The sequence below is a fragment of the Vidua chalybeata genome, chromosome 1 (genome assembly GCF_026979565.1).
Source record: "Vidua chalybeata isolate OUT-0048 chromosome 1, bVidCha1 merged haplotype, whole genome shotgun sequence".
NCBI classification, from domain to species: Eukaryota; Metazoa; Chordata; class Aves; order Passeriformes; family Viduidae; genus Vidua; species Vidua chalybeata.
Window position 1 is genome coordinate 5,466,755 of NC_071530.1, and position 27,513 is coordinate 5,494,267.

The following is a 27,513-nucleotide window of genomic DNA, read 5'->3' on the forward strand; positions in this document are numbered from 1 at the left end:
GTTTTTTTTTTAAATTAAATTATATTGATGAAGATCTGTACATGAATCAGCAAAATGTGACTACTGGCTCATCATGGTGTCAATGTGGTTTTGAAAGACCTCGGTACCTTTCTCTGAATCTCTATGGTGCCTTCACAGTTCATGCTGAAAATACTTCTGGTGCTTTCCTCTGAAGTCCTAGCTGCCTCACTGTTGATTTTCACCTGTTTAGGGGATCTTATATATTTTTAAAACTCCGTTTTTTGGAATTGAGCAATCACATGAAAATTTCAACCGTGTGTGTGTGGGTCTGGTTTGCATGTTGTTTCTCTGAAGACAGCTTATAGCTCTTGCATTTTCTAGAAAAACTTCAATATTTGAGTTTCTGGCCTTAAAAAAATTCAAAAAGTAAAGCAAAGCAATTCAGTCTTTATTAATCTGAAAACCCCAAGAGAATTTTTTTAAGGAAATCTTTTGCTGTTTGAGCCTAACTCATTATTTGGGTCAGGCCATCCTGTACAAACTCATGACCAATGACCTTTTGTATTTTATTTATTTTAAGGAGAAAAATTAACCCCTTCGTCAACCCATTAACTGGAGTTTTGGTTGAGAGGGAGCGTCATACTATCATGGGGTAGCTCTGCTCTGACTCTGTGGACCCTACAGTCCTACATCTCCAGCCACCTGCATTTTAAAACCCCCAAATCTGACTCGTGGGAGTTGCCTGGCTTGACCCAAGGCAGGGATTTGGCCAAGGGCAGTCCCTCCATTCTCCACTGGCGACTTCTGGCCTTTCTGCTCAGTTCCTCTCCCTATGCTCTGAGAACCCTGGAAGCAGTGGTGTTAAGGAGGTTTCCTTCAAGGAATAGAAAGCTCACCATGGGTGTCTTTAGGACACGATGTGGTCGATGCAGCGTTAAGGAAGGACAGGTGACAAAGCTCTGGCTGAGTGAGGGTCATATTTGGAACTGGTCCTGACCATCAGCTTATGTGTCCTCTCCATGTCCCCCCTGTATCAGAGCCCCTTATCAGCTGAAAGGGGAAAAAGCTCTTGGAATTCTGTTGGATGGTGTGGAACCTGCTGAAGTGTTATCCCATCCATGCTACCCCTGCTTCCAGTGAGGAACTAATAAAGATATTTGTGCACCTGTGCTGGATTAAGGCACCTCAGGGCTCCTCTACCCACAGATAACTGAGTGCTGTGTGAGGAGCTGCTTTCCCTCTCTCACAGAGGCATTGAGGGATAAAACAGTGATGGCTGGAAGCATAAAGCCCTGCAAGAAAGGTGAAAGGAAGAAATGGGGCCGTGAAGACAGTCTGGCTCTCTGGAAATGGAAATAGGGTAAATGTGATACAGGATAGTCTGTTAACATACAGATAATGTCAGGGCCAGCTGCAGCATTGCTTTAAATGTGAGGAATTGTACAGCTGCTCCAGCATACCATGAGCAAGTTTATTTATGTAGTCCTGTTATGGGGAGGAGGGCAGACACTCCCAGAAATCCATATAGGAAATCCAGCAATGGTTAATAAGGTCATGAAAATATACATGCTATCACTAGAGGAGATTTGCCTATTACAAAGATAACCAACTTGGTGAGATAATGGATTAAAGTAAATTAAATTTTGACCACTTGGTATTACTAGGAAGTAATAATAATAATATTAATTAGTATTTTCATAATATCTGAAGATAAAGACATGGTGCATTATGGCAAACAGTTGTCACTTACTTTGGATAGACAGAAATCATTAAAACTGTGAAAATGTTGAGGCAATGCAGCAGGCCCCTGAACACCTAGAAGAATAGTAGATTTATAAGAAAGAAGTAGTGACCTCTGAATAAGAATAATGAAGCCTACCTCAAAATGCTGAAGAAGGAGGCTTAGCTATTAGGCAAGAGAGAACAGTATTAAGTAGGATTTTCATTTAACATCCCCTATTGCACTAAAGTGATTCAGAAATAGAAGGACTGGCTCATTTTGTGACTAGGTGGGATAGTGCTTTGTATTTCATTTTGCTTAAGTATTATGGTGAAATGAAGTGACCGTTTAAAGGAGAGGCACTGACCACAATTTAATAACAGTCCGAATTTCAAGTACTGCAGGGAATTAAGCAATACATACAGTTAGATTAAAGTGTAGGTAGACAAAATTAGATAAAAAGAGGAATGTATTAAGAAACAGAATCACACCAGTGTTTATTCTGAAGAAGAACTAGAGAAGAAAATTGGCCAACATGTTGAGATAGTAGAGTTCACTCGAATGGAGAACAGACAATTACAAGAGCTCTTTGGAGATTTCAAAACCAATGTGGCTGAGTCATTTAGTTTGGAGCAGGGATACTAATCTAAAAAACCCAGAAAACAGAAACCTGAAGTACTGTCAGAGATCCATAATAATACTTTATAGAAAAAGAGGGATGTAAAGAAATAAAGGAGTGCAAACCACTGAAAATTACATTGGAGAAATTCTTAACTCTGTTCATCAGGACACCAAAACAGAGAATTAAAATGGGGTGATGTGACTGTTCTGCTCTTCTTGAAGAGCAAAAATTTGCTTTGGATTCTTTAAGAACATTTTAATATTTAAAAAGGCAGCAGGGAGCCTCTGAAATGGCATCAGCCTCCTCCTGTGCCTTATAACCATTTTTTGCATGAATGAAAAAACAGAAATCAGTAAAACCCCTTAAAAGGGTAATAGAGGGAAGAATTGCTTGGTGCTGCAGAGGAAATAGTTGAGAGATTTAGTCAGGAGGTGTGAAGGAAGATAAGAACTTGGTTTTGAGTCTTTCAGAGCCCTTTTTAGTTCGAGATAACTGTGTGCTGTGGGCATTTGCTACAGGGGACATTTTGGTTGTGTCTCTGGGATGGCCTGGGATAGCTCCAGGTCTACTTTTTTATTCAAAACTTACTTCATATCTGGACAAAGTTCTGTAATCTTTCCTTATCTTATCTGCTTTCAGCCTCCAGGCAGGAAATTTTTTTTTCTCATCTGTCTTCTCGATCCTTTCGTTTTGGTTTCATATACAGGGAAAAATACAGTTTATAAACTTTATGCCATCACTGGCTTAACCAGAGTTATGTGGTAGCTCTTGATTTTTGGTTTATCCCTGAGGAAATAACAACCACAACCCCAGATTTCTGGAACTCCTTCCCTTAACTCCATACTCTATACCCATGGGTTCTTTCCTGTTCTGCCAGTGTGTTCAAGAAAAGTCTTTTTTCTATAAATATTGTCAATATTGTATTGCAAGGTTGCTAATGTTGTTGAGAATTGTTAGGTTTTCCCTTCCATCTGCCATGAGATGATCACACACTAAATCCCTTGAGGAATTCCTGCCTGTCCACCCAACATTTTGCTTGTTCTTGCCATCATTTCAATGGCTTCTGCAGCTGGAGGAAGTGCCAGGTAACTTGGGAAGAAAGAGGCAAAATTATAAGCATGGAGGGAGATCCAGTGGGAAAATTCAAACTGGCTCCTATTTATGTTCACTAAATTCTAGACTAAAAAGTCCTAGAATATAAAAGTGTGAGCAAATATTCCTGATTAGACTATCAAGAAGGGAAGTGTCCAGGCACTGTCATTAAAAGCTTAACTCTGTGGAAGAAACTTCTGCTAAATTACTGTGGGTGCTTCTGGTGTCTCAGATTAATTACTGGGCACAGCAGCCATGGTAAGATGAGACCAATTTTTAGTCTTTCCTCAACTCACAGTGGAGATTCAGGTCTAAAATCTGCCTTTAGCTGGGCACCTCTCTTCAGCATGAACTAGAGAACTTTTATATTCTTTCTAGCCATTGAAATGGCTCAAAATTTAAACAGGAAACTCTAAGAGGAAGGCTTATAAAAAAAAATTATTCCATTCTGGCTTTTTCTCCAATGAGTAATGCTTACCACTGAAAACCTAGAGAAGGGGAAAAATTAAGATTAAGGGAGAAGTAGCTCATCAGGTCTCCCAGTTTCCTCTGTGCGACTACTCTTTGAATGAATGGATTGTGGGATGAGAGACAGCTGAGCATCAGATAAAATCAGGCTAAAAAATTCTTCATGTCAAGTGCCAGTGGTAAAATTACAATCATTCATCTGGGAAAATGGTGACTACTGATAGGTAATTATTTTCCTACCTGCAGTTCTAGATTTGGTAAGAGATTGCGATCAATACGCCCAAGGAGGATTATTTTTAGACATTAATAATAACAAACCTGGAAGACTGGAGTTTTAGATGCAGCAGTGATTGTATATAAAAAATGGAATACAGGAGGAAAAAAGGTTGAAAATAATGATAGTTTACATCCACAGCATTATGAAAATTATGAGATCAATATATCAATATCAAAGTCATTGTGCTGTTGGTTATCATTAGGAGAGTTAATAGTTTAGAAATACCAACTAAAAAACCATAAATACTTGTAAAGATTTCTAGGAAAGCAGCTCCAAATAAGAGTCTTGAAAGCCTGTCTTGGGTTGTGGTGTTTAAATTAAAGACATTTTTGATGAAGTGAAGCTTCATGAACATGCGAGTTAGAACGGATTAAAAGATAAAGGATGTCAGATATGTCACTGGCTTAGAGAAGTACCAATGGACTGCATGTAGTTGGTTCATGTAGCTCGTGATTTTAGAATCTTTAACGACATTTATGTATTCCATTATGAAAATGGATTATTGACTAGTCAGTAAGTAGAAATCTGAGTCCTTTTGTTGAGTAGGGTTTAATGTAAGGGCTGAAAGCATAAGAAAAAATGCTTCAGAGAAGAACCTTAAAACTATAATTAAATTATATAAAGTCACTTATGGAATGATAGACTTGAACCCCAGCATTTTCTCTAACTTTACACTAAATATCTTGTTTAAGACACTGTGAAAGAGTCTTGTTTTTAAATTGTTCTATATATGTTTTCCTCTCAAAATCAGACTCTTTTAAGGTAAAAAAGAGCAACCCTGTAATTTCCGTTAGATAGTCTTGTCCAAGCAACTGACATTAAAAAAATTTAACAAGTAAAATAAATGAATGTTCAAGCTTTATGAGCCTTTTAGTGGGAGGAATCAGCTACTATTCTTTTAGCTTAAAACAGGTATCTCAGGGTTGTTATTTTTTTTCTTCTAGAGGAGTTTCTGGCATTCATTTCATGGCAGTGATTTTTCTCTTTTGCTGGAGTCAAATTGTGTGGTTAACAGTGATCTGGGGGAAAAAAACAAAACAACTTTTAAAAGAAAAAAATCCAGATCAAGATTAACATAATATTTTTTTCACCTCCAGTTAGACCCAGAAGACTTAGGGTTGCTTCAGGTTCTATATTCAGGGAGATGTATAGAGTATGTGAAGTTTTGGGGATACCCATCCAGATCATGCTATTGGGCACTTGAGAAGGGATCAAAGGCTTGTGTGGAACAGATGCTGAAGCATAGATGTGTGAATATATAGAAATGTACATCTGCATGTAGATGAGGCTGTGGGTATCTTCTCTAAGCTCTATTCCTGATTGTTATCTCTGCCTGGTGGAATAATTTTTGTTTCCAGAAACACTGAAATGGAGCTTTATGAACAGATACTTTGAATCTGTATGGGAATTGTGGAGAAAAGAATTTTGTCCAAGTCAGATAATAAATGTAGCCAGTTTGGGGAGAGCTGAAGTGTTTGAGGTGTTGTCTGAGGTGGTAAGAGAAGACAGTGAGTGTTTGATGAATAATTATGAAGGTGGGAGGAAAGAGAGAAGCAATAAATCAAGTTGGGACTGGAATAGGTGTTTTTTTATGTATGATTGTGAATGAACCAGTGATTAAAACAAGGAACCTCTCTGGGCTTTCAGATGGTGCTTGTCAGCATGGAATTTATTGACATTACTCTAACTGTAAATATTGTGGCTTTGTTAAAGTACTGTGGGTATTTTGATAAATAGCTTCATCAATGCTCAAAACTTAATGCTGTGATGTGTTATTAACATGGGAATTGTACCTGCGCACTTTAATTTTTTGAGCTAAATAGAAAAAGAAAACCCCATCATAAGTGCAAGGATCAGAAAAACATAGGAATTGATAATGCTGAATCCAATACAGTCTCTTCCTGACCATCCAGTAAGATTTTTTTCAGCCTTGTGGTGAAAAGATGTTCTTATATTGTGAATATTTGAAATATTTTGTGAATCAGGAGGATTGATACCTCAGTTACACCTTTTGTTCTCATCACTGCTCATAGAAAGGAGAGATCTACTTGAGGAAAGGTCTGCCATGGAAAATTCAGACTAAACATTTTCAGTTTCCCTGCACCATCAAATTGTTCATAAAATACAGAATTAAAACACCACCTGGCTTGAACAGTGATGTGCATTTACAAGGACTTTCTATGTGCCCATTAAGGTCTGTCCATGGACTGCTCCATGCTCCAGGTTCTGTGATAAAGTTCATTGCAAAGGCAAGAGCATCTTCTGCTTTTTCCTCTGAGCACTCAGCCCAGGTGCACAGTGAGCAGAGTAAAGATTGCATTGCTGCTTGCTCTTATTGCACTGCTTTTAAGGAATAAGTAAAGATATATTTTCTCCTGATGATTTCCATCAGTGCTGAACTCCCCCACGTGAGGTAGAGATAAAATATGGGAATTCCCAGGCTCAATCTGGCCTTGGCATACCTAGAGCAGCATCCCTCTGTGCCACTGAACAGTCCCATTTGCTCCAGAAAATGATTAGCAGACCTCAAAGTATAGATATTTTTCTCATTTTCTATTAACAATAACTGTTGTAACTCAGTATATCCTTATCTACACAGGCAACAAATCTTTCTTTGAATGTTTTGTCCACAGGGGCAGCCCACAGCAGCAACTTCAGCAGTTCAAATGGGAAATACAGTGAAGAATATTTCCTTTAGTTTTGAAAAGTCTTCTTTTCTTTTTCCCCTTCCATTTTCTTAAGGCAAAAAGCATTGTTATCATGTTCTTGTCACTAGGAGCACACAAAGCTCACTGTTCTCTTTTTCCAGAATACATGCTATTTTCTACTGTGATAGTCACCTTTTTTCCTAGGATAAAAGATGCCCATTTTTACAATTGCTGCTCTTCCTAAATTTTCCCAGTCATTCTCATTACTTCTCAATACTTTCCAGTCTGGCAGGTACCCTATTGAAAGCATTGAAAGTGGTCTTTCTTTCTTGAGACCATCAAGACCAACCATTACCCCAGCACTGCCAAGTCCACCAATAAACCAATAAGTCCCCATGTGTCACATCCACACATCTTTTAAACACCTGCACCACCTCCCTGGTCTGATAACCCTTCCCATGAGGAAATATTTCCTAATATCCAATCCAAACCTCCTCATGTGCAACCTGAGGTCATTTCTCCCAGTCCTGTCATAGCTTTTTCCCTGGGACAAGACTGACCCTGACCTGGCTGCACGCTCCTGTCAGGGATTTGTAGAGAGAGAGAGAAACCTTTCCTGCCCTCCAGGAGATCAGCACTCCCACCCAGCTTGGTGTCATCTGCAAATTGGCTGAGGCTGCACTGGATCCCCTTGTCCATATTGCTCCATCCTTGCCCTCCTCTATGCCAATATTACACTTTCCTCTGATCACAGCTTCCTGTTACATAAAAGTGTTGACTAAGAAACCCTACCAAAATAAGAATCCATCTCTCTTATCTGAACTTATACAGGAAATTTAAGGGCTGACAAGGTTATGAATAGGTGAGATTTTCTCCTTCTCTGCTTTACTTCACTTTCTGACAGCTTAATATTCCATTTTGCATTTCTCCACTCCTTTTTTTAGTGGAGTAGGTGTCTCTAGTGCTCCTCATTCAATCCATGTCTCAGACTTTATTTACCTGGAAAATACAGTGTATAGGAGACGTTGTTACCTCTCTGCTCACCTTCTCTTTCCTTTGTACTTATAAATGTAACAAAGAAGTGAAGGTACAGCCCTCTGTTAGCCCACAGAGATGCTGCGTGCTGACTTTTCATCTTAACCTATGTTTTCTGTCTCCCAGCCATTTTTTGATCCAATTTATTTGTTTTCTTTATCACAGTAAGTGCAGAAGTTGGGGTTTTTTTTCTATTTTTTCCATCATCTGTCTGTAATCACAAATGCATTTGATCTCTGTAGCGGCTTTTGATTTTAATTCTTTTGTGCGAAACATATGAAAAAATTCCACAAAACACAAAACCTCTACAAAACTTCCAGAGAGCACACTTCAGCACTTTGCTGCCTATTCATGTGGAGCATGTGTCTAAACAAGTGGTACTAAATGTGCTTTTAGTTACATGCTATGCACCCTACAGCCCTAAGAGTGGGGATCTGAGTGACTGGTGAGGCACAGAGGCATAGAAGGAGGTTATTTGAAGATGTTTCAAAGCCAACACGTGTGTTTATTGCTAGTCATTGTCTCCTGTCTTGTCTTCCTGGGGATGCTCCTGGGCTTGACAAGGTCCTGAAGCCAATTTGAGAGCATCTAAATTCTCTGCTCTCCCCTAGTGCACACCTCCAAAAGCTCCTGATGTGCTTTTCCTCCTCTCCTGATGTGCTTTTTGTTCCCTCAGACCATGTGAGCAGCACAAACCAGGTACTGTGGATCTCTGAGGCTTTCAGAGCCTCTTCCTAGTGCACGGGAGCCATCTAGCTCAAGAGGGCTTGATGGATATTTTTAGTGGCTTTTTCACAAAGGGGGGAAAAAGCTCTACTATCAAAATTGGAGACATTTTCTGTGCTGTGGCGACTGCTGAGCCTGGCAGGGAAATTGTTTCTTTGACTCGTCTGGAGAGTGGGGAGAAGCACTAACAGGAGCCTACTCAAACTGAAGGAGACCACTTTCCTCTCACCACCTGGTTGTATGATTTTCTACAACCTCCTCCCAGCCCCTCCATATCTCCTGCAGGACAACTCATGCCCAGAATTCCACAAAATTCTTTGTGTTTATCACAAAGCCGTGCAGTTGCCAGTGCTGTACATAAAGTAGTCCCCTTGATCTCTGCTCCCTCTACCCACCCAACCATCTTGGCCATAAGTCCTCCTGTTCCTTTTTGAACTGAAGTTTTGGAAATGTACTTCCAAATGTGGTATGGAGGCATCAGAGAGCTGGGCTGGAAGAGATTTCCCAGGGAAAGAGGGAGGAGGGGAAGGAAGGACAGGAGAGCACCCAAGAGCCTCTGAAACTCAGCAGAAGGGTCAGCAGCAGCAAATGCCAGGGGACAGCAAAAGAGACCCAGATCTCCTGTCAGGGGCTGAGCAACAGGAGAGTAACTGATTATTATAATTATTTACAACCCCTTTTAGCTGGGAAGAACTAACCGGCAGTTCCATTTTTTCCCCAAGCATTCTCTCCTAATAACACCCTTAATACAGCCTGTTCCATGGCTTTTGTGAGGCATGTTTTTCATCTTCAAACTCAATTTCATTTATTAGAGGCTTCGCCGTGTGTGACACAGTGTGCACACAGCAAGTGCAGCGAGGATTCGTTTTAATTATTGTGTATTACCAGGAGGCAAAGCGCGTTTGCGCCAGCGGGCGAAAGGGCGAGGAGGGGGTGTTGTCTATTTCCTCTCCATGCCACATATCACAACTGTAAGGAGATGGAGCTTTCTGAACTGCATTTTAAATTTGGAATGGGGACGTTGGGTGGCTGTCAGTCCTCTGTGCCAGCCCCAGCACTGGGAGAAAGTCTCCAAGCAGTGAGTGCCCGTGTGGCTGCAATAAATAGTCTGAGATAACAAACACCTCTCTGAAGTTTTTGTTAGAAAGTCAGCCAGAGGACTCTCCTCTGGGCAGTGACTAATGATATTTGAATGTTGCTCTTTATGCAAGTGTGATAATATATAGGGTTGTTGTGGTGGTTTTAACTGGAATTAATTTGTTGTAAGATGAGTCAAAATAACATTTCAGGAGGGCCTTCAAAGGAGGAGCAGAAACTGGAGGCAGAAAGCTGTGTTTTCTAAGCTGACTCCAAACCTTTTTCAGTTTTCTGAATGAGAAAAATTTCCTTTCCTTCACACAGAAATGAGGAAGGTTTCTACTCTGCAGTCTGTGTACCCAGCTGGCTTTCTGCTCAGTTGTATGATAAAGGTGTGGAAAGCACAAGCTGGAGCATATTTTTAATTGGAATAATTTTTTTTAAGTAGTTTGCTTTTTTTTTTCCCTCCCTGTTAATTTGACAAGTGGAGACATTGTGAAGGTTAACTCTGTTAGAATCACCATGTGTGGGAGGGAGCAATGCAGAAGGATATTGAGAAATCAGAAAAAGTGTAGAATGAAACAGACAAAATGATGAGGAACTGACTTTGGGAAGAAGATATTGCAAGAATAGACATGGAAAATATGTGGTTTTACCCACTTACATATAGTGACTTTAAAATTATGGCCATTGTTATTTGCTTTGAGAAGTGCAGTAGGCAGAACATGGACTTGAAGAAGACCTTGTTATTCCGACCATTTTTACTTCTTTCAATATGACCAGGTAGTTACCTTACTCTGGAAATTCCTGTAGAAAAAATTCCAAAAAAGCAACATGTGCCCTATGACTGTGCCACCAACATTTTAGTAAAGCTGGTAAAAAAAAAAAAAGTAAATTAGCATTACCTTTGGAAAGGATGGCACATTGCATAAAGTTTATGTACATACACACAGGTGCTACAAATATAATGGTTGTGGCTTAATTTTACTTAAAAAAAATAAGAAAAAGCCTCAAAAGTAAGTACCTAAAATAGAGGTTTTCAGTTTTATTTTCCATATTTGTTTTCCTATTTTTTTCCCTACTCACAAGCTGATATTTTTCAGTGAAAAACAAAACAAAAATTAATTGCAGTCTTCCAAGGCAATGAAAAATTACTGTGTTTTCATGCAGCATTGCTCAGTTTGAGCAGTTTTCAGAGAGAAAATCCTGCTCTGCATGAAAAAGGAGTTCCTAGTTCTTTGCCCACGTTAGAGTTAACTGATGGGAAGCTGAGGCCATGGGTCAATATGGTACCAAGGGTGTTCATTCTTTAAAGCAAGAGTGACGCCTGTTTGCTTCTTGCAGCTCTCTGATTGCCCAGCAGGCTTGATTGAAACCCAAACCAACGGGCTTTGAAGCAAAGATTGATTGTTGTGCACATTTTTGATAATACAGCAATTTGTCTCCTTGGGTGTAAAGCTCTAATCCCCCTTTCATTTATCAGTGGGGAATCGGGAGCTCGCCTCTTCCTCAGCCTGAGGTTTGTCACAGCGGCGGTGGCACTCCCTTGCACAGACCCCATGGTGAAGGTGTGCCCTCCCAGCAGCACCTACACACCAGTTCCTCAGCCTGCATCTCATGGGGCTCTTTGGCGCCTGCTTTGCTGCTTGTTTTAGAAATGTAAATGCTTAAGTCAACAGCAGACAACAGTATTTTGTTTGCTCTCAAGATTTCAGATTTCTTGTTCACACACAGAGAAACCTTGTCCTCCTTAATCTTGTGCTCAGACTCTGTTCTCATCTTCTGATTTGGCTGACTGAGAGGTGTTGTTCTGGTTTTCAACAAACACTGTGCTCCAGAATTTCAATCAAACCTGGAATCATAGAATTATGCAATGGTTTGTGTTGCATAGGACCTTAAAGACAATCTATCTCAGAGAGAAAGTGGTCTGGTGTGTTTGTGTCACTGACTCTGTGCATCCCATATAAGATGCCACCTGTCCTGAGAAAAGCACGAGTCCTTGCCTGGCAGAACTGGAGGGTGAAAGGTGATGCAGATGTGGCATCTTTCCCTGTTTAGTGGTGATTGACCACCAATCCTCAACCATACCCAGTCCCGAGTGCTGTTGTCACACAAGGTGTTTCTGTAAAAAGCCCACGTGACCAAGTGGAAGACAAAGTGGAAAAGCACCCAATCTGAGCAGGATCTGTGCTCTGATAACTTGTGAACACCATCACGTGCCCCTGTAACCACAAGCTCCTGGGCAGTAATTCCCTCTTGGCATGCAGCAGAGCAGGGCTTTTCCACTGCTCGCAGCTTACTGAGAAAGCCACAGCACATCTGTTCAGTGGTTGAGCCACTGAGCATTCTCTGCATAGCCCGCCTGGATAAGCTGTCACTCTTGATTTTTAAAACATTTCACAACAGAGGGTTAGCCTGGAATGGGGAACCTCTTGTGAGCAGCATCTGCAGAGGCCCCTCTGCTCACAAAGCCTTACCAGGCAAGGCTGCCACCATCATCTCTTGGCCAAGAGGGGATCACATCCTCTCTGCTGCAGCAAAGCACACCAGATTATTTACCCCTCCTCAGTGACCTGCACACCTCTGTTTTGCTTTCTTTATGTTTCTAGAGCAATGCTTTTGTCTGTTCTTCCCTGCCACCATCCAGGTTTTAGAAATGCTCCTTAGAACATCTTTTCTTCACGCTCCCTCCAGAACACTGATTTTGCTTATCCTTTTGAGAAGAGATTGGCCTCCTGTTCTGTTACTCTGCATGTTAGACTGGGTTGGCTGGGGAGAGAAGAAGTGTGTATGCAAAATCTCTCATTAGCCTGGAGGTGCTAATTTCCTTAAGCCTTATTGATAGTCAACCTGGGAATGATCCACAGCACTTAAATTTAGCTTGCTCTTCTGAGGCTCCCTTGAGAAGATTCTGCCTCTCTCCATTGCCATTACAGATGATGACAGTGATAAATATTTGTCTTTGTGAATACTTCCTTGTTTGTTTGATCTTTAACAGGGTGCATTTTTGTTTCTTTTGCTTTATGCTGTGTGTTTCCCATGCTGAGCAGAATCCACCAGACTGAGGGAGTGGGCTGCTTTGTTAATATTATTACATTCTGAGTTATATCTGGTTACGTTTTTAACCTATGAGTCAAACTTCAATTAATATGTGTCTCATCAGTGTAGAGACTAAAAGTTACAGGCATATGGTTTGGCTTCATTACATTTACAGAATTTAGTAACAATGTCCTTGGTTTTAACAGAGAGACATGGCTCAACAGAATTTCCTAAAAACATTGCCCACAGCCCATCGTCACCTTATTCAACAGGTCAGATTTGGAATACACACAGCAAGTACTTGCAGAGATTTGAAAAAAATAGATAGATTTTTCCAATTTATAGAAGTTAAAATTAGCAAAACAAAGCAAAAGCCTGCCATTCACCTCTCAGTTGCTGTCCCAGTTGAATATGCTGGTTGGTGGATGATATTTTTGAATGTTGTCATTCTGGAATGTGTTTATTAAAAAGCATTTCTCTATTTCTGTTGCAGTGAACTATTTCATAAAAAACGGTACAGAAGATGTGTTACTATGTGGCAACAGCAGTGATGCTGGGTAAGTGCTTTAAAAATATCTTCAATTCTGGTCTGGTTTTGTTGCCATTATTATTATTATTATTTATTACTACATTTTCCTCTAGGTCTGTCCACTTTTCACCAGCATGAAGTAGCTATTTCAACTTCCTTGGGTCTAGGCATAATAGTAGAGAGGATAATGACAATATTGTGCATAGTAATACAATTTTCTCAACTGCAGGGAGAAGTTTCTATGTGTCACTTCCTCAGGTTTAAAATCTTTAGGGGCCTTATTACAGTTCTTTTTCAATACATTTGAATTTCTCAGTAAAAAATAGTGTAAACTAAGTAAAATTTTGACTGAGTGGAGAGTATTTTAATGGAAATGAAACAGAACACCTGGAGGGATTTAAACTGATGATGAATTCCTGGCTTTTGGCAAAGGAAGGTAAACAAATCAACAAATGTCCCAAAAATAGCATGTTTTGGAAGTGGGAAAGTATTCAGGGTTGAATTGTGATCTACATTTGCACTTGATTTGCTTATGGACTGTATGTATTTCATTTTCTCACTGTACAGTGAAGCAATCCAGGGGTGTACTAACATCCTCTGCATAAAGGACTTTATTCATATCCCTGCCATCTATAGATGCCAATGGTTCCTCCTGCATCCCATCCCCAGGGTCCAAGTGCACTGTCAGAGTGTGTGATTTTATTTGACAGCTTCTCATGATCTTGATGGAAGTGGAAGAGTTCAGACAGAATGGAAAGAGATGGGATCTTCTGTGGTCAGAGGAAATGATCAGCCATGCAAAGACTGCAGGCTGTTAGGAGTTGTAGGAAGAGGTGGCAAACACCTTGGAGTAGTGGGACAGAGGAGCTTCTGAGCCAAATACATGAGAGCATTTGAACCAGGAAGGTGGGTGTCTTAGGCCAAGGGGGGAGGTGAGATGATCTAATTCTGAAGGAAGATGTTCTGAGCTGGTAGAACCAAATGTGGAAGACTGAAAGAAAAAAAAAAGGTTTAATTTAGGAGGAATTTAATGATTTAATGAGAAAAAAAAAAAAAAAAAAAAAAAGCCTGTGTGTGCAGGGAGATGAAGGGAAGATAAAATCTGAACTTACTTGTGGACAAAAAGGCAAGAAAAGCCCTCAGGTCCCAGGGAGGGTTGTTTTGCTTTCTGCTGCCACTGCCTGTATCTGTATTGACATGAGACAAAGGGAAAGCTCAGTGTCAGCCTTCCCTCTGCAGGCCTGGTGTGTCTGATCCGTGTTGCCAGCCTGAGTTAGACTCCAAGATCCTTGGGCAGAGGGCCATGCTTTCCCCTTTGTTTGTTCCTCAGGAGGTACAATGTCAGCATCCATTAATTAAGGCCTTTGTTGATTGTAATACATTGTGTTTATCCAGGCTCAGGCAGAACTCCAAGACTATTGGGATGTTTCCCGGGAATCCCAGGATCTGGCAATCTCCATTGTGCTGGAGAACCTCAGCCTTTGAAAACCAATATTGGGAAAAACAAGTGCTCTGCATAGCCAACAATATTTTGTGTGTCATGGAATATTCATTGTTCTCGCTGATGACCTGAGCCGTGGCTGCTCATGGGCAATGCTGAAAGAGTTGATTGCTACTGCTTTGGAATTGTTCAACTGGTGGGAAGTTAAATACCAATCCAATATCCGTGGAGTGTTTATATATTGGCAGCCTGTGTGGATTTAAGGGTTAGTTTGTAGCAAGGCAAATGAGCAAACCCACCCTCTTTCCTCCCCCGAAAAGTTAATGAATTGCAGCGTGTCAGCAAAAAGCCATGACTGGAGAAAACCTCTGGTGGAGGCACTATGCCCACGAGAGAGTTACAGCCTGAAATAGCCAGGGGAGAACTTGCAGCTCTTGAGTACAAGAGGACAAAAATTACACCTTCAAACTGAGTGTTCTTGTACTCGTTTTGATAAATACATCAAAACTGTCAGTGTTTGTGACATCAAGGGAAACCAACTTTGCCTTTATGCCTCGTTTCTTTCTTCTTCAGCCTTTTGCTGTTTTAGTTAAGTATTTAATAGCACTGGGTAAGGTTTGAGTTTAAATGCCTAAAAATGGGTGACAAATATTCCTACTTACTCTGGGTTTTTTTAGCTCAGGATTAGCAAGTGTTGTCTCATCTGCTATACATTGCACAGAGCTGCTGCTAGTCATCCACTGCTGTTGTTTAAAGGCATGAAGATAATTAGAAAAATGATCCTCAGGCCCCGGGGGATGTGCAAAGTCGTGTATTCCCACCTGTTGGGACAGGGAGAGCATCATTTACAGGCTGACGTATCGAACGAGTAGATTTGTTTTCTCTCACCCTTCAGTGATTGAAGCCAAGAGCAAGAGTGGTCAACAGTAAACCAAAATCTGCATGCTTGGGACCTTCTGGGGCAGGTTTCACCACGGGAGCAAGGGACGGGACTTCAGAGGAAGTAGATGCATGAGGTTGTGGTTCCCTCATTTATTAGTAATGAAATTCATGACAAGCGAGGACTCTTGCATTGGGAACCCATCAAGGCATCAGGAAGGTGTGATAAGGAAAGAGAGCTGGCAAGGCCATGTCTGAGTGTTCACAGCATTTGTGGAATGTGCTTTTGCTCACAGTTTGAATTCATCAGCCTCTGGGACGCACTGAGGACCCAAAGGAAATTCAGGGAAGGGCGGTGTCATGTGTTCTCTCCTGGAAGGATTTGTTGTTAGAGTGAGGGATATCTGTGTTGTGGCCAGGATATTAAATCTTGAGGTAATTGAAAAAGCCATTTCAGTGCATTTTTAAAAGCATGTTAATGACACTCTGAGGTTTGTCTGGTTGCTGTTATTATGGAAGAGTTAAAAAAAAATCCAAATAAATCTGCTATGGCAATTGTTAGGTGATGAGACTCAAGTGGTCTAATGTAAGAGCGTGTAGTGATGGAGACTGCAACCTGAGCTGGAGTAGCAAGCCAAAATCAGCAGGGAAATGATCATCAGTGGGTTCTATATCACAGGCAATCTAATTATCTCCAAGGTGGGGGCTTTATTACATTACTAGGAGGGACTGTTTTCTGAACAAGCACCCAAGCTGCCAATAAAGCAGGAGGTAATGGATCTAGGTAATATTGATTCCAGTTCAGAAGGGATTTGAAGAGATGGATGTCACTCAGCTGCAGCAAACATGTCTCTAGTACTTGACCTGGCAGAGAGGCAGGAAAAAAACCCATTTATTTGCATTTCTAGATATGCTCAAGCAACTTCAAGAATCTACTTTAAAAGCCATGCTGCAGAGACATGGTAGGAATCAGGGAGGTAGGTCAGGGAGATGGCAAATTTCTTAGGTGCACAAGGGCAAATCTGTCTGTGGGGTTTCCCGTGTGATGCCTCAGAAACCTTCCTGAATGCTGAAATCTGACTTTTCTTCCTTTAATCAAACAGAACTTTTTTGTTGCTTTTCATTTTGTTTATCTGACTGCATTTCCCCCCTTGATGTACTGCAAGAATTTGTTTTGTGCTTACAAGGAACAGAGTACAATAGAAACAAGAAGTAACTTCTGGAGAAAAGAGAAAATCAAATGTTTGTGATCAAAGATATTCTTTGGCTCAAAGTGACACCTGCTTGGTGTTTCACAGCAAGCACATTCAGAAAACTACACTGATAAAAAAATGCTTTGCTCTGTGTGTCAGAGATTGGTCAGACTGGGAGCAGTGCTAACAGTAAGGCTCTCTTGACAAAAAAAAAAAAAAAAAAAAAGTAGTGCATTTACAGTTGTTGATGTCTTTAGATGCGTTTGGAGGTTAAATTTAGTAGTTCTTTTGAATGTTGCTGCACTGGGATATACAGAGAAATTGTTTCTCTTTGCAATTTCAGCATCTTCTATTTTATTTGTTTAAAATAAATGGAGGAAGCTCAGATAGTCTGATTTAAAAAAAAAGGATTACAAATTGTATAAATTTGCTTTTCAATTTAATCCCCAGTATATATCTTATCCAATGTTGAACACCTTGTTTCCACCTCAAGGAAGGTGCAGTAAAGACCCAGTAAAATGGTTAAATATTTGGGCGATCTTAGATGGAAGCAGAAGGTGGAAACTGCTCTTTCCTCAGTGAAATCTAGTCCTGGCATCAAGTGGAGCATGATTTGTGAAGGCTGCAGAGCAGCAGGTAACAGTAGGCACCACCACATACTTCCTATAAAAATAGATATATTTTATATCTCTCTCATATATCTCTTTATATATTTTTTTTCAATATATCTCTTTATATATATTTTTATCTCTCTCACATCTCCCAGTCTGCCCTCCTGGTCCCACCTTCAGATCCAAGGAGGCATCCTGCTGGAGCACACCACCACCAGAGCAGATTCCCAGGGTGGAACACATCCCTGTCAGGCCACACCAATCCTCCCGTGCAATTCCAGCTTGTCCCTTCTTGGTGACATTTAACCACTCACTCTGGTGAGGTGACCAGCACTGCAGGGTCCCCTGCTTCTCCACAGAGTAAAGACTTTTATGGGGGCTGCAGCAGCATGGAATTATCTGTCTGTGAGAAAGGAAGGTACATTTCAGCTCGAAAGCATTTTCATTTTCACCCTGCTGTAATTTCACAGGGATGTTTTTTCTGCTGTGTTTAGGCTGCTGTTTTTATTTCCCCTCCTGTCTGAAGGTTTGGTTGAGCAATAGAAACAGCGAGGAAATTTGTCCATTAGGAGAAAGAGACAAGATGCCGTCAATGTACAAAGTAAACAAACAGACACAAAAGAGAAACTTAAATTCTTTCTTTTCACTTTTTCATTTGCAATTTAAAAAATGAGCTAGCTTTTCGGAAAAGTGTACATGTTTTAAGTCAGTTGTGCCCCCTTTGGATCAGACTGTTTATTTTTTTTTTTTTCCCCTTACACACGATAAGTCCTGTGTATTCAGCTCATGGGCAGGAATAGTCTACAAAATCATCCTGAAATGAAAGCACATTTGCATCATGTCTGCACTGATATTACCAAAAAAGACTAGTGAACAGGAAGGAAAAAGCAGCCAGTAAATCTACTTCAGGAACAACAAGAAAACACCTTTGGCAACTGCATCCTAGTAATTGTTGCTATAGAAACTTTAGCTACCTTTAGTCTTACTATGACCTTGATTTTTCTTAACAGGATACATTAAAATAACATACACTGTGGGGCAAGATTCTCTATGGTTTGGTAAATTCTATCACTGAGCTCACTGCAAATAAGGGATGAAAGAATGACCATGTACTGTAGTGCTCCTCAAAGTCTTTGTGTCAGTCCTAACTCTTTCTGAGGCATTATCAGGAAAAAAAAACAAACCCAAAAACAAAAACAAAAAAAAAAACCAACGAACACCCTTTTGCTTTCTTCTGTGTTGTGGTATTTTACTAAGGTAATTAATACCCACATGTAGAATTGCATCAGATGCCTGTTTGCATAGTCTCCATGAGCACCAAAAGCAGTGTTTTTGTGGCAGTTTCTCCACATCCACCCTCCTGTCAGCACGCTCGTTACCCGTGCGGCGATGCAGCACTTTGATCTCTCTGAGCTGTAGTAACATTCCTTTGCCTTTATGCATCCTCCACGCAGTGATTTAAAGCCCCTTGTAAAGGCTTATCACACCCCTGAAGGGTAGAGAAGAAACATGCTCCGTGCTGAGGAGGAGAGCTGCTCACCAGTGCTACTGCAGCTCTCACCCAGAACTTGGCAGGGAGAGCCTGGAAAAATGTGTGTCTGCCAGAACATGTCCAACAGCATCCAGCAGCACAGCCCCAGCTGCACCAGAAACTGGGGAGCTGCACCAGGGGAAAGGGCACACAGCTGACTCTGTTATTCTGCTGCTGGCAATTAGGGCTATTGCAGCTCTAAGTTGCCTTAACTTACATCTGTGTTATTATTATTATTGCTGTTGATGTTGCTGTTGTTATTAATTATTTTCCATAAGACAGCCCTAGATTCAGGTCATATTGTGCTGGATGCTGGATAAATAGGGTGAGAAGAGCTCTTTTGGCTTGGAGGTTTGGCATTTCAGAGGTGCAGTCTGTGGATGAATGGGGGGGAGCTGTTGCACATAGACACTCCTGGGGAGCAACAGCAACACCTGTTTGACTTTTCTTCTTTAATCAGACAGAACTTAGACTTTTCTTCATTTAATCAGACAGAACTTTTCACTTTGTTTATCCAACTGCATTTTCCCCCTTGATGTATGGCAAGAATTTGTTTTGTGCTTACAAGGAACAGAGTACAATAGAAACAAGAAGTAATTTTGGAGAAGAGGGAAAATCTTCAGTTCAGGAGAAAGCCCTGGTTGCAAGTCATGTCAGGACTACCCAGCTTTGTCAGGCAGGTCATGGTCTGCCAGTGTTTAACTTGCTGCAGAATGGGTCCATTCCAGGAAATGGGATACTGGGAGCTTTGGCATGTGCCTAATGGGATTGTTGTGTGCATTACCCTCACCAAATGCAGCCTGATGTGGTACAGCTGGGATGACAAGTAGGAGAGTCTGTAAAGTTTGCTTGAGTGAAGAAGGGGACACAATTTCCAAATGTGTCCTCTTCAAATGCCACCAAAGCAAGGGTATTTTGGCAATAACTGTGTTTTTAAAACTACTAGAGCTAAAAATGTAATTACATCCCAGATTATCAAGCAATACTAGTGCATTTGTTTCAAACCTTCAGGCTATGCAGTGCACCTTAAATGAATTTACCTAAATCCTGATGTAAATCACAAAAGATTTTCCATTTACTCTGAGCTGGTTACAGTGACAGGAGAATAAAAATTATCTGCTCATGGTGAGAAAACCTCTTGCTTGAGTATGTTAAACAAACAGGAAGCAAGTATGGCACCTCAAAGGCGCTACAGGGGCCATGGGCATGACTTGCGGAATTATACAGGTTTAGGAACAATAATAACAGTCCCCATTCCTAGGGATCAGTGGTGTGTTTGGAAGATCATGTCTCTGGTCAAAGAGCAGCAGTAGGGATTAAATCCAAATCCACTCAATTCTTAAGGAGGGGTAATATTACCTCTTAGTCAAAGCTGTAATAAGCTCATCAGCCACATGAGAGGAGCAGACTTACTAGAGTCTACAGCCTTCATTAGGCAGTAATCTACTGTTATGTTTATGATGATAAATTATTGCCCTACATTTTGTTTGGTGGGTTAGACAGAAGCTCTGGTGTCTGGCCACTGGATTGAGCCAGAAGAAATAAGATCTTGCTTGCCTGGCTGCAGTGTGGAGCCTGAGGAAGGCAGGTTGCAGGAGAGGGAGTTGTTCCCCTCTCTGCTCATGGGCTGAACCCATGGCTTCTCCATCTGCCTGAGTGAGCAACCAGTGGGGGAGGCTCAGGCTTTTCCTAGGTTCGAGTCAGCAGCATGCACAGGTCAGTGGATGCTCTGAGCCTGTGAGCAAGCCTGCTCATGGGCACCTCCCTCTCTTTTCTCCTCCAGTTTCAACTCTTGGTTGATGTTGCTCTTTATTCTGAGCATTTCTTCACTTCTTTGTCATCATCGCTTTTTTTCCCCCTCCATTTCCCAGCAGTATGGCTCCATTTGCTTGCACTTCCATCATTTCAGACAATTGGCACCCCTTCCCTTGCTTTTAAAAATGTCCTTCGTGTTCTCTCTGTCCATTTGGGTGCTTGGAGTGAGAGCTGCTGGGAGCTCCTGGTCAGACCTATCCAAGACAAAGCATGGCACTGCAAGTCAGATTTTGGCTTTTAGATGGTAATTAGTGGGGAATTGTAAGTCAGACACTCTAACCATGATTAGTCTTTAATATTACAAAACAAGAAAGAGCAGGGGAAGGAAAAAACCTGTGACTTTCCAGCACATCAAGCACCCACTGACATCAATGGCTTTGCCTGAGGTGCTGCTGGCTTTTGGCCCCTTTCTCCTACATGCCCAGTTACCCTTACAACATTCATTTTTTAAAAATATTTTTCTGTTTTAGAATGGGTAATTTCATTTTTTTGCGTTAAGCGCAAATGTTAGTCTAAGGGTCTTTGTTCCCCACAGTATGATCTTCTATTTTGACTGCTGTCTCCTCCCTCAGAGTCCAGGGAAAGGAGAAAATATTCAAAGTGCAGGGAAAAATACTCAGGTCTGTGGTCTAAAGGAAATCTAAGCCTCTCTTTTGTGGTCTGTGGACTTTAGCAGGATGAGGCAGGTTGAGGAAGACTCTACTGTGCACATCAACCAGCCATGGAGGCCATGGACATTGTCTGTCCTTCAAAGGCTGCCAGGCTTTCAAACCCCACCTTGGGGGTTCCATTTTCAACCACCAGAGTGATTTCCATTCCCCAGGAATTAGCATGTGTCAAAGACATCAGCTATAAACCTTTCAGCTCGATTTCTGCATTCTTAGGCTTAAGGCGTGACCTAAGCAGGAACACTAAGGGACTCTTACCAAAATAGGGGTTTGGATTTTTAATTTTTCCTGTGTCTGTGGTATGTGCTTCACTGCTTCTGCAGTGAGCAAGCCAGAGTGTCCCTTTGTAACCTAAACCCAAGGAAAGTGCAGCCTTCACCTCACAGATGTCATTGATGTTGACTCCTGGTAGCACATGGAAAACCCTCCCTGCATTTTCAGGATCTGGATGTTACAATCCAGCGCATGGATGTTTTACAAATCTTCCTTCATTGCCCGACCCCATTGGCCACTGTAGCCTGGATCAGCAGGTTGCTTGGCTTGCCTAGATTAAACTCTTGAGACAGAGCATTTTGTAATTATGCCCCTCAGCTACAGCTCTCTGGCATTCCCAGCCTGTGTTATTTAAACCAAAGCTGTTTCTTATGTCCTTTAATTTCCTGTACCAATGCCAGCTTGCAGTGGTGATTACAGCCTGATGGATAGGTAGGTAGGCTGCTGCTTTTAACTTTTCTGAATCAATGACACTAATTTTATTGTGATCAATTGAACAGCATCCTGTGACACTCCTGTGGAGGATGGTATATTTAATGTAGCTTGTTTTTGTTGCATCAGAGGAGAGTACAGTCCTCTCAAATGCTTCCCTGAGGTAAAAGAAGCTGAAGAGTTTGCTAAAAAATCCAAAGGGGGTAGGCTTAATGTCATACATGGTGGAAGGTTCAGTAAAATCTTGAGGCTCCTTAAAAAAATCCTCAGAGGAAATCGTGTCAGTTGCAGAATAATATTCTCATGTGAGAGCCTTACACCTAAATTTCTGTGGTGTTTTTCTGGGAAGCAACATTTTGTTTTCCTCTCAGTGTTTTTAACACGTTCCCATACCCTGTGGGTTATCTCTCTGTTGGCCAGGAAAGAGGGTGAGTCGGAATAAGGAGTTGACAAGGAGGAAATTCTGTCTCAAGGGTCTGGTTGCCATAATAAGGGTGTAAGCTAACATTAACAACATTTTTGGGCCGGGTTCATGGTTTTCATGCTGCAACACCTCGTTTGAATGCTCTTAAAGCTGAAAAAAAAAAAGTAGAGAAGTGTGATTTCCACGTTTCAGCTGGGATGGAGTTAATTTTCTTCTTCCTGGCTGCTACAGTGCTGTATTTTGAATTTAGGATCAGAATGATGTTGGTAACACACTGATGTTTCCAGTTTTTGCTAAGAAGTGCTTCTACTAAGTGAAAGACTTCTCAGCTTCTCATGCTCTGCCAGTGAGGAGGCTGGGGGGACACAGGGAGCTGGGAGGGGACACAGCCAGGACAGCTGAGAACAAGAGGCCAGAGGAATTTTCCAGACCATACACTCAGTACATGAACAGTGGGGGAAAGCTGGCTGGGGGACACTGCTTGGGACCTGGCTGTGGTCAGCAAGGGGTGAGCAGTTGCACTGAGCATCACTTGTGTAGTTCAATCCTTTTATTATTGTAATTATTAGTATTATTATTATTTTCTTCCTTTTCTGCCCTATTAAGCTGTCTTTATGTCAGCACACAAGATTTCTCACTGTTACTCATCCGATTTTGTCCCCCATCCCACTGGGGCTGGGGTGGGCAAGCAGCTCTGTGGGGTTTGGCTGCCAGCTGGGGTTAAACCATTCACTGTGGTGTCAGACAGTGGGAAATTACCCATAAGGACAGAATGAAATTGAAAAAAATTGTATTATATGTGTATAATACTAATTGTAGTATAAACAGAAAATACTCCTCTGAGGTACTACTGCTCACTTTCACAGTCAGAGGGGTTACATCTCTCGGTCCTACAGATTTCCAAGCAAAGTAAAATGCTTTGAGCACTTGCTCAAAAATTTTTCTTCACCCAAAGTTTCCCTAGAAAGCAACATTGGCAGCGAACTTGACTGACTTTATATCCTCTAATATGTGCTCAGAAATTCCTATGAAAATTCAGCTCAATGCTCCTAAACCCCCTTTCTCCCAGGCTTTTGTTCAAAAGGGTGAAGAGATTAAGAGGAAATTCTCCCTACTAACTGAGATTCAGAGGAAAATCTCACTCTTCTCAATAATTTATATTAATGGCAAAATTTCCATTTTGCCTAAGATTTTAGGTAACTTCTTCTAGAAGAAGCCTGATTTCCAAATGACTGCCCTGCCTAGGCTGAAGTCCACCATTAAAGTAACCACCAGCAAAGTTTTTCTCAGCTGCATTGGGTTGTTTTAGCCATTAGCAATAATGTTAAAATAAGAACAAAGAGACCAGATCAATGGAGCCATTTGGGATTTCTCTTTAGGGAGAGATTAAGGAAAGGGCTCTGCTCCTTTGGCCATGATCACGAAGTTTCCAACCAAACCCAGTGTGGGAGCGAAGTCATTTTCTCATGGCAGAAATAATCAGCCTTACAGAAATGGTCGTGTCTTGTGTAGACATGATGTCTTAGAGCCAGCAAAGGGAATTTCCTTCTCAGGAGCCTTCTCAGAGCTCCTGAGCAGCTGAGTGGCACATCACAGGCGATGAAGGCTCTTTGCTCCAGCAGATCACAGGCAGAAATCTCACATCTCTACAGCAGAGTGACAGCAGATGCTGCCTTTGGGAGAGAGGAGGTTTAGTGAAAAAGTCTGCCTCAAAAAAAAGGACCTGGGTATACTAGAGACTTTCAATGTGCATCTGCATATTTGGGGGGGGGGGGGGGGGAATATGAGATTTATGCATTTTATTATCTTCTAACTCAGTATTGTTACTGTATTTTTTATTGAAATGTGGCTCTTATTAGGAAAAAAAAAATAGGAAATATATCTTTCAAACTAGGAAAGATCTAGAAGGAGGCATTTCTAGACTGGTAGGGAAAAAAATAGGAGTGACTCTTTCTTTGTGAGATATAATTATTATTATCTGAATTCTCAACTAGTATAAGCTAACTTGGCTCTACCCAAGGTGACAGAATCACTTATTATACCCCCACTTGTGTGTAACATTTAATTCACTAAACATCAGCTGTTCATTTTTTATTGCTTTTTCTGAAAACCAATGTAAACAAGGATCTGCACACATTTTGCAATGCTTCAGCACTCCTTTTATCAACGTTCAAAGCAGACGTACTTTAAAATTTATGATTCACTACCGATATTAAGTTAAGATTCTAAAAGTGCTGTTGAATGTCTAATGGTGGTGGCGGACAACAGAGATTTGTATAAAAACATATTCTTATTTTGACATGCAATAGACATTGTATAAATTTTATTTTATATCTATGCTGTAAAATTTATTTTATATCTGTATAAAAATTATAGTTTTTAAAGAAAAGAGCACTGGTTTTCACACTGACACACACACTCTGCTTTCTCGGGGATCAATTTTTTTTGTCTGGAATTTTAAAAATTAGTTTGCTTTATTTGTATTTCTGCTTTGCATTTCAATTTCTGGCAATATTCTGCTTTGGTAAAAAAAGTAGCAGTGATTGAGAAACTCTAAGATATTTTTCTGGGAGAAAATGAAATTTAAAGCTATACAATCTATGTGACTGGTGACATGTCCAAAATCCCTCATGTTCCAACCATCCCCAGTTGTGGCAGCTGGAATTTGCAGGGAATTGTACCAGGTTCCTCTCTATCTGAAGGACTAGGAGAACAGGGAGAGCTGGTGTAACTGCACATTCTGCTGAGATCTGCTTCTCCAGATATTAGACAGTTTTCACCTAAAAAATTCCCAAATACTATATGGCTCCAAGGCACTTGATGTCCTACTCTCTTCCTAGGATACATGCAGAAGAAAGCCTTTGCATGTTTCTATGTGTTCAGTTTCTAGTGGGTCATACCTTATTTTTTGGATAGTGTCTTCTGATGTGCAAGAGCTGTGGGGGTTTTTGACTAATCTGTTCTGAGAGAAAGGCTGGCACCTCAACCCAGGATCTCTTCTACCTTGTGTTTCACTTGATAATGCAGTTTAGTGCTTACACAGTACCACTGAGAGCACCTTTTATCTCTTCTGGCATATGGGACTAGAAAATTACTTGTAAAGAGCCTCAAAGGTTAATGAGAGCCAGCAAAATTCGTGCTATCTGCATACCATTTAATACAGTAATCTACAAGACACACAAGGAAAGCATTTCCTGGCAGAAATAGAAAAAAATGTCATGACCCCAGACTGTGGCGGTGAGTGGAACAAAGGGCTGGGTTTCTTAGATTAAACATTTAATCCTTTTGTGGGGTGAATGAGGTCAGGCAAAGGAAGCAATCAGGAAGGTGCTCCAATAACAGAGGCTGGTGGTGCCTAGCCACTGTCAGACTGTGCAACCAAAAGAGCAGGTTCACCATCACAGTGTTACCTGCAACTGCAACAGGAGACACCAGGTTTTTGATTCTTAATTAGGAATATAAGTGCCAAGAGAAATCATATATAAGCACCTAATTCCAATCTATTCAAAATTTGTGAAATTCTGGGTGATTATTTGCCATTGCAGCTCCTGCTATGGTTTTTATTTTCCTATTTGTCCTTTCAAAGAAAAATTAAGGTAGCCAAAACCTTGGATATTGTGAAGTAGCATCATCTCTTTCCTGTGGTTTTACGCAGTGAAGGAGCTTACCATGGATGACCTGTGCTCTTAACCAAGAGCATTGGATGTGTTTCCCTGGAAATCAGTTTCTCCATGTTGGAGCCATCTAAGATGCATCTCACAGATTGCATTTCATGTTTTGCAGCACATGCCCTGAGGGATATATATGTCTGAAGGCTGGGGAAAATCCTGACCATGGTTACACAAGCTTTGATACTTTTGGCTGGGCCTTTCTCTCCTTGTTCCGTCTTATGACTCAGGATTACTGGGAACGTCTTTACCAACAGGTATGAGGTCATTTCAGTACTGTTAAAAAATGCAAATAAAGACATCATCTTGTTACAGTGGCATATACAACAGTTAAAGACAAGAAAGAATTGCTGGTTATTAGGTAAACTGTGCTTTGTGTATGTTCTAGAGAAGAGTAATCAGATGTTGTGGAGAAGGACAATCAGTCCTTCACTCTTATTTTCTTAAGAGTGATCATGTCTGAAGACATTAGGCCAGGTGTTTGGGGAAACTGAGAAAAAGTGGTACTGAGAGAAAGACCCTTCTTTCACCTGAGTCCAAATGAAGTACATCACTTAAGGAAGATCACCACATCACCACTTGGTGATTTTTTTGGTGGATGGTGTAACACAAGTTAATCTTTTGAGTCCAGCTCAAGAAAAGGCTAGAGAAGCACCTGTGTTCTTGTTCACTTGGATATCTGGTTTTGCACGGCATGGTGATGAACACAAATTCAAAACTACGTGATGCATTTCAGTTCTCTCTGCTGCAAGCTCTTCATCATAGACCCCTGACAGACAGAGGCATAAACAGATCCAGACTCAACTCGCAGTCACATGCAAAGTGGTCCCTGAGTAAATGCTCATTTCAGCATGCATTTCCTGAAATGTGTGCAAACCCCAAAGAGCTACATCTGCCAGTTTGGTACTGAATTACATTCTCTGTCCATGAAGCCACTGATGATTTGCTGCTGCATCTCAAACCTGCCAAAACTGGAAGGTGATCATATGGAAATCAGGGGATGACTTTGACAGAACTACTCTGAAGGTGCTGAGGTAAACATTGCTGAAGATTTGGGGGATTTCAGCTTCACATACAGCCAGTTATGCAATTTCACTTCAGGAAAATGTAAAACAACGAAACTGAAGATCCTTTGAACAGCTGTATTCACTTGCTTGACAAAGAACTATGTGTACAACTCTGGAAGACAGAAACTGTCACGGCAAATAAGGGTGAACATCACTCCGTTTTATTATTTGACCTTATACTATCACACAGTGTTTTCTGTCAGTAGTATCAACTCACTGAGCATGGGACATATCTGTTACATATCTGTTACACATAAGCTGTCCCCCTAAATTTTGATTATGCCAATAAATCTGGTGAAGAACCAGGGCATACACGC

General features: G+C 41.0%; 1 protein-coding gene across 1 annotated transcript in view; it reads left to right on the forward strand.

Moving 5' to 3' along the window:
- LOC128786511 (sodium channel protein type 5 subunit alpha-like) overlaps window positions 1-27,513 on the forward strand; it is a 207,029-nt gene that overhangs the window by 62,000 nt on the left and 117,516 nt on the right. The window contains exons 8-9 of the mRNA XM_053939812.1: window positions 13,159-13,222; window positions 26,245-26,386. Coding sequence (XP_053795787.1) covers window positions 13,159-13,222; window positions 26,245-26,386 — 206 coding nt within the window. The remainder of the gene's footprint in view (window positions 1-13,158; window positions 13,223-26,244; window positions 26,387-27,513) is intronic.